Consider the following 7,503-nt stretch of genomic DNA (forward strand, 5'->3'; position numbering starts at 1 on the left):
GGACGCATTGGTTTCCGGAAAATCCCGATGGGCATGCACACGTATTTAGCGCGGACGAGTCTTGATCATTGCGTGGTCCCTCCAATGGGGCAATCTCTGTCATTGCGGTGACATTCTGCGCGCTCGCTCCTTCAAACTGTTTCCTCTTGTCAGAGAGCCAAGTTGGGCCGTGCCACCACATGGTAGATTCGATGAGATTAGCATATGATGCTCCGCGAGTGATGACGTCGGCAGGATTGTCCTTGCTGCTACAGTGAAACCATTGAGATGCATTGGTACATTGTTGAATCTCGGCAACCCGATGTGCTACAAAGGGGTCCAGTTTGGTTGACGAACCCTTTATCCAATGTAGAGCCACCAGCGAATCTGTCCAGAAGAAAACAGGAGCGTGCTGAAAAAACTGCACCCTTTTCACGTAGCAGCTTAGCCGCGCTGCGATGACGCATGCCAGGAGCTCCAGACGAGGAAGAGATACCATCTTGAGCGGAGCAAGTCTGCTCTTGCTGATCAACAGTCGTGCAAAGCATGCGTCAGGTTCTGAGCTGACTCGGACGTAGATGCACGTGCCGTACGCCCTAGGACTGGCATCCGCGAACGTATGCAACTCAAATGTAAATGGCTTGAGGTCGTCGCTTAAGAATATGTATCGTGGGATGCGGACACAAGTGGCGCCATTCAGCTCAGAGCACCAGCTGTTCCAGGCGGTTTGTTCTTCATCTGGCATGCTAGCGTCCCATGCGAGGTTCTTCTTCCAAAGATCTTGGAATACAATCTTGGCCTTTACGGTAAATGGTGTGAGGTATCCCAAGGGGTCATAAATTCTGGCTAACGTTTGCAATGCTATGCGCTTAGTAGCAGGCTTCCCGGCTGTGAAAGTGGCCGCATGTTGAGTCGTGAGGAGGAAACAGTCACCAGAACGTTCCCACGGCACTCCCAAAACCTTCATAGTATGACTGTCCCCCGCTTCATCTTCAATGGCACATTTATCGTGGAGGAATCTCTCTTTCATGCTGTCACAGTTAGAAGCCCACTTGCGAAGTTCCATGCTGGCCTCCCTGAATATCTGCCGTGTTTCTTCATACACCTTTAATGCCTCCTTGGCAGTTGGTAGTCCAACAAGAAGGTCATCCACATAGAAAGCCTGTTCTAACAGGGATACTGTGGTTGGATAATTCTGCCTACATGACGATAAGTGGTGTCGAAGCGTAGCGGCCAAAAGAAATGGGCTTGACGCGGCTCCAAAGGGAACTCTCGTCATTCTCCACGTAGTAATGGGTGGCATAGGCTCTTCTTTAGTTGGCAACCTTTCCAGCCACAAAAACCGCAGAAGGTCGCGGTCTTGAGGCCGAATAAGAAGCTGCAGGTATGCCTTCTTTATGTCGGCGGCGAGAACCACAGGGTGGCAGCGAAAATTCAGTAGAAGCTGGATGACGTCAGAACCAATTTTCACGCCTTTCGAGAGTACGTCGTTAAGGCAAACATGACCGGCTTCGTGCGATGACGCATCAAATACGACACGAAGCTTCGTCGTAACAGCATCGCGACGAACCACGGCGTGATGGGGCATGTAGTAGACGTTGTCCTTGAGCGGCTGCTCGTCTTGTACCTTCTCCGCATGTCCATCGTTGAAATAAGCCGAAATTGCTTCGTCGTATTTTTCTAGCAGTGACGACTGCTCTCGGAACCGGTTGATCTGCATTCGCAGTCGACGTTCGGCTAATCGGCGATTGTTGCTTCCGGATGGTAACCCTGGTGGTCTGACCATCAGCGGCACTTGATAACGGCCATCTTGCTTCGAAATTGCTTGCTTAAATTCAGACATGTGAGGGTCGCTCTCTAGGTTCCGTGAAGATGCTTCGTCGATCCCGATGGCATCCAGACGCCACATTAACGACACGTCGATGTTCTCCGAGTCAGGCTTCTCAAGCGCGACGAATAATGCACTTGTTGGGGAACGAAAGTCGGACGTCATAGGGCCTTGCACCATCCACCCAAAGGTAGTGTCGACTGCTGTTATAGTCGAGCTGATGCGATCGATTTTCCCTGTGGTCACTTGCCAATAGGCGTCGGACCCGATGAGGACACTTATTTCTTCCGGTTGCCATGTGGTTGGTTGAAAGCTGTCGGCCACGTTGTACTCCCGTTCGCCGAGCAGGTACAAAATGTTGGGGTCGAGCGGTGGGCTTGTTACACAACAAATTTCCGGAATCGTTAAGGCTTCCAGAGTTACTGCTGAGGCGCCGAACTGGCTGCGGAGTCGCACATTGACACGCTCTGCAGAAATTCGTCTTCGTGACTTGGAGCCACCAAATGTGACGAGGGAGAGCTCTTCATTACCCACGACCGAGCACTTAAGTATTTTTGCCACGTCTGCACGAATGTATGTGCGCTGACTGCCGCTGTCCAGCAGTATCCGCACGAGTAGTCGTCGGTCTCCAGACTCTGCCCAAACTCGGCCTGTCTGCAACAATACAGGCGTAGATTCGACGTGACTACTCTGGGCGGTTGTGACGTTTCGCATTGGTTGGGGCGGTGGTTCATGAAATGCCGGGGATCCACCGCTTGATGGAAGGTCTTCGGCTGGCCTCGATAATTCACAGAGAATCGTCAGGTGGCGTCGATGGCAGGTACCACACCTGATGTTGATGGATTTTCTGCACAATCTGGCGATGTGATTGCGCGTTCCGCAGCGGAAGCAGCAATTAGCGTACTGCAGCCTTGCACGCTTCTCCTCAGCCGATAGGTCAGCGTTACAGAAAGCGATCGTATGATCCTTGCTTTGGCATAGCGGACACGCTGGTCTGACAGGCAAGGCGGACCCGGTTAGAGCTGACGCTGATGGTATAGGTTCCGCGCCATAAATTTCTTCAGGCATGTGGGTCCTGGGTTCGTCTTGCAGCGCACGACGCGACAGCTGCCGGCCTTCCTCCCGGATTTCCACTTGGATGCGGAGGAAGGTTAGCATCTCCTTGGCTAGCCGCGTTCTGTCTTCAGGAGTTTCGGCGATACTGGGTGCGCAATTTGTTTCCTTGGTTTTCTGCCTGTACATGATGGCGAGATCCTCTGGCAGACATCGCATCAGGACACGGTTTAACACCACGGTGTACTGGTCTGGCGAAACTCCAAGCCCTTCTAAGGCGCTGACGTGAAATTGGACGTTGTCGTGCAGCAGACGAAGCTTTTGGACCTCGGATGAACATTTCACTGCGCTTAGCGCGAGAAGATGATCGATATGTTCGTTCACGAGCAGATCCCGGCGTCCGAAGCGGTCCGTGAGCGTCTTGATCGCAAGGTCATAGTTTTGTTCGGCTAAGCGGATGCCTTCGACAGCCCGCTTCGCGCTGCCGCTTAAGTAGGTGAGGAGGTACTTGAACTTTTCAATCCGCGGTAGCTCAGCGTTCGTGTGGATGGTGGCGTCGAAATGGTCCCAAAAAGACTGCCATCCACGCAGACTACCATCGAAAGTCGGTATCTGTAGCTTCGGTAGTTGAACAGAACGCTGACGATGCTCTCTCACCTGGCCTGCTGCGTCGCCGGAGTTCGGAGATCCGATGTAGCTAGGCCCGGGTTCAGTTGCTCGAGCCTGCGTTCCGGCATTCCTCTCACGTTCTTGAAGCCAGAACTTGGCGCGTGATACTGCGTACAGAATCTTCTCGTTGTATTCCTGCGCCGTACCTACTTCCTGGTCGAGGTTCTCTTCGTCCGTGGTCGCAAGGATGACGTCGTCGAGCTGCGACAGTGCTGTCTCCTTGTCCTTGAGGTAATCCATGTGGCCGCTAATCTGAGAGGCGTCAGGATCCGGTTGCTGCAGCAGGTCCGTTAAAAGCGTGAGCGCTCTCGTGACGCCAGCCCTTAGGGCACCACGCTTCTTGCGCAGCTGGTCCGGGTTTGCCATGGTTATGACGTGAAGGGAAGACTCCAAAGGGGCGGATCCCGGGTTTCGCGCACCAAATGTAACAAAGAACTGGTTCCGCGGACGTTAGATGGAGACTACCCGTTTATTGATCATGGCGACCAAAAACTGCCCTTCTCGCTCGTGCCCCCCTCTTCAACCTTCTCGTCTTCGCGATAGTTCCGCACGCTCCTCGCTGCTCCGTTCCGCGGCATTTCGCAACACGCTATACGCCGATGATATCACGATCTGGTCCCCGAGAGGATCACTTGCAGAAGCAGAGAACGCGCTGAAATTAGCCCTAGACGAAACGGAGTCCGACCTAGAAGTCACGGGCTTCCAACTGTCTAGAAACAAATCTGATTTGTTACTGTACAGGCCGGCCAGGCAAGGCGTTAGGGAACTTACATCCCTGGACCAAATTCCCATCGCCCTCTTTGCAAAGAATGGACAGCCCATTCCCTGAGTAGATTCAATCAGAATCCTAGGATTACTGATAGATGCAATAGGATGTAACGCCAAAAGGCTTACGCACATCATGGCTAAAACTGAAAGCATGCTGAAACAGGTCGCTAGAGTATCAGTAAGTAGAAAGGGACTAAGTGAAGACAACCTACTCAGGATTCACCACGCTTTCTTAATGAGCCACATTAACTATGTAGCCTCGGACCTTAACTAGACTACAACAGAAACGAAACAGCTCAACACACTCATGCGTAAGAGCATCAAAAAGGTACTGGGCTACCAGTAACCACTTACTCGGAGAAGTTGAGCAAACTCGGCAATCACCATGATATTGATGAAGTGACCCGAAGCGCAGGTCACCGCCCAGGTAGTCAGGCTTTCAGGGCAAGGAGACGCAGGACAAGGAGAAGCAGGGCAAGGAGACGCATCCCAGAAGGGGCAGGCATGGCTCCGAGAATGCTCAACAAATGGGCAATCATCTTATTCTGAGAGACCCAGGAAGCCTTTGTGGTCAGTCCTTTCTCTCGAAATATGCACCCTCCCCCCGACCCCACAAGGTTTGGAGGCGAAACGCCCTAGCACGGGCGATATTACAGAAGGCCGGCGAGAATGGAGAATCGACTCTCTTTGTCGACGCGGCTCAATATGGCAAGTCTAGCACATTCGCGCTGGCACTAATTGACGGCAACGGGGAATTCCACTCCTCAGCCTCGGTCAGGTTAGCTACGAACGCAGTAGCGGAACAGGTCACCATAGTCCTGGCCATGACCGGCCCCTCGCGCACCAACGTTTTCACAGACTTATGAGCGGCCATAAAAGCTTTCGAATCGGGTAATCTTGCGCGAGAGGCTGCCTCCATTCTGGAAAAAAGGAGAAATTATGGCACTCATTTTATCTCTTCGTTTCCCGCCCATATGAGTGCGGGCGTTCATCAGAACATACCTAACGTCAACGCGCTTGCCCATGACCGTGCGCGAGATATCACGTGCCGCGGCGGCATGGAGGCCTTATGGAGACAGGATGAAATGCAGCATAACGATCCGCTCCTTACTTTTCGCGAAATCACCTCTCACTATCGGCTTAGTAGGGCCTATCCTCTTCCACACCTGAAGTTAGAGAGGTCTCAGTCGGTAACGCTTAGAAGGCTCCAGACGGGCTTCTTCCCCTAGCGGGGTTTTCTCAGCCGTACCTCTATAGAAATCGATTCAAGCTGTCCGGACTGTCATGAGACCTACTATTCCTTGCACACATGCTCTGGCAATGCCCCGCGTTACCTAACTGCCCTCTATCCAGCGAAGCCGACTGAGAGGCGGTACTCCGGAGCCCATCGCTCCAGACACAAATCCAGGCAATACAGAGGGCCCAAGAAAGGACGGGGTTCCTGCCCTGACTTGGACGCGGCCAGTGGTTTCCGCAGGTCCCCGATAGGGGCTCCCGCGGAAGATCCTCATGGTCAAATAAAGTTCATTGTCTGTCTGGCTGTCTGTCTGTCTGTCTCTTTAATGTCCATTTAAGTAGCGATTGTCCGGTCCAATTTGAATATTTAGGTTTCCTTTGGATGCGGGGATTGATAAGTAACAAGAAGTGCAGACATACGTACAAAAAACGTTTATTCGACGTTTCGACCGGGGACCGGTCTCTTTCAAAAGGAGTTGACAGGTACATTCGTTCGCTCATACCCGTTCGCTCAGAAAGTGAAGCGAGGAAAGAGTTCTCTTACAGTAGAAAGAAAATAGCCGCTGTACAAACAACAAAAAAGTCATAAAACATATTCACTACCCCACCCATTTGTGCGAAAGATCAGGTGCCACGTTACGCCCTCTGGCAAAAAGTGTGTTCCGTAACGGCTGCTTTGGCTATGAGTTACGAACACTTCCAGGGACTGAACGCACAGAAATACCCAACAAAGTGGAGTTTGGCGCACTCTCCGCCGTAACTCCACGGAGTGTTCCTAAAGGTGACGCGCGCCGCCATGCGTCGGCGCAGTGCATTATGGAAAAAAGAGAGCGCCGAACTCCGTCTTCTGAAAAAGGTTGCCATATGGGCCTGTTGGTTGGTCATTAGAATGCACAACGTTGTGCGAAGGAGAAGGAGACAAAAGGGAGACACGCTTAGACACACCAAGCGCTTCGTGTGTCTCCGTGCCTCAGTCGCGCAACTTTGTGCATCCGTCTCCTGCTTCAGCCGGGCTTTCAGGCTTCTCGTAATGAACATGGCTCGTCGCTTCAAGCGCCATCTCCCTACACCACCATCCGGTTTTCACTCGTCGTTATATTGTGCTGTTCGTCGTAGGCTACGGTGTGGTGGCTAGAGGTGGAGGTGGCGCGAGCGCGGCGCAAAAGCCGATCCGCCTTTTCATGAGAGGCGCGGTGGCGCTGGGGCTCGCAGTTAGATGCCTGTTCGCCATGGCTCCCCGTTTTCTGCGCGCACGGTGCTCATTTGATTATTGACCGCTGGAACTGGAATGACTACGCCAATACATCCAAGCTTTCCGAATCGCGCTAATGCGGTAAACGCATCGTATAACTACGTTCTGGTCCATGTAATGCAATTATAGTTCCCTTCACTGCGCCCACTTTTGGCAAATAACGTTCGCCTTTTTGAACTGTCGATGTCTGCGGATTCAGTTCTGCAGAAAATACACTTGCAAAATTATGTGTGCATGTGCTCCGAGTTGTCGATGAATTCGCCCTCGGGCTGCCAGTCGCTAGCTTCCTGGTTAGCTCAACTGGTAGAGCGACCGCCCCGGAAAGGCGTTGTTCCCGTGTTCGATTCCCGGACCAGGAAAAATTTTTCGGCAGCTAAGAAGCTTTCTTTCTGAGAAATTCGTATGCATTTCCTTTTGATAACGCTTCCTCTGGGATAAGGCTAATATTCGCAGACAAGGCGTAGGAGGCGTGGCTAAATAAACACTAGCTAATCTCAATATTAAAGACAAAACATACCTGATGCTTGTCGTTAGCGTGAGATGACACAAAGCAATAGCCGATTTCGCCATTTATTTATTCTATTCAGGACAGTGGGCAAATAGCAAGCTCGAGTTCGGATCGAAGCGGGCAGTCGCGTCTACATGGGTGCCGCCATGTTGGTTTGTAACCACAGCTTGTGGCGGTTCCTAGTACAGTAAAAACTCGTTAATTCCAAGT

At 52.1% G+C, this 7,503-nt stretch overlaps 1 protein-coding gene across 1 annotated transcript; it reads right to left on the reverse strand.

The window, feature by feature from the left end:
• Positions 1–339: 339 nt before the first annotated feature.
• LOC119379625 (uncharacterized) lies at positions 340–3,895 on the reverse strand. The gene is made up of 2 exons (XM_037648931.1): positions 476–3,895; positions 340–366 (listed from the first exon to the last, which is right to left on the reverse strand). The coding sequence occupies exons 1-2, from the start codon at positions 3,893–3,895 to the stop codon at positions 340–342; spliced, it is 3,447 nt and encodes a 1,148-aa protein (XP_037504859.1).
• Positions 3,896–7,503: the final 3,608 nt, after the last annotated feature.

This window comes from Rhipicephalus sanguineus, chromosome 1 (genome assembly GCF_013339695.2).
Source record: "Rhipicephalus sanguineus isolate Rsan-2018 chromosome 1, BIME_Rsan_1.4, whole genome shotgun sequence".
In the NCBI taxonomy this organism is placed as follows: Eukaryota; Metazoa; Arthropoda; class Arachnida; order Ixodida; family Ixodidae; genus Rhipicephalus; species Rhipicephalus sanguineus.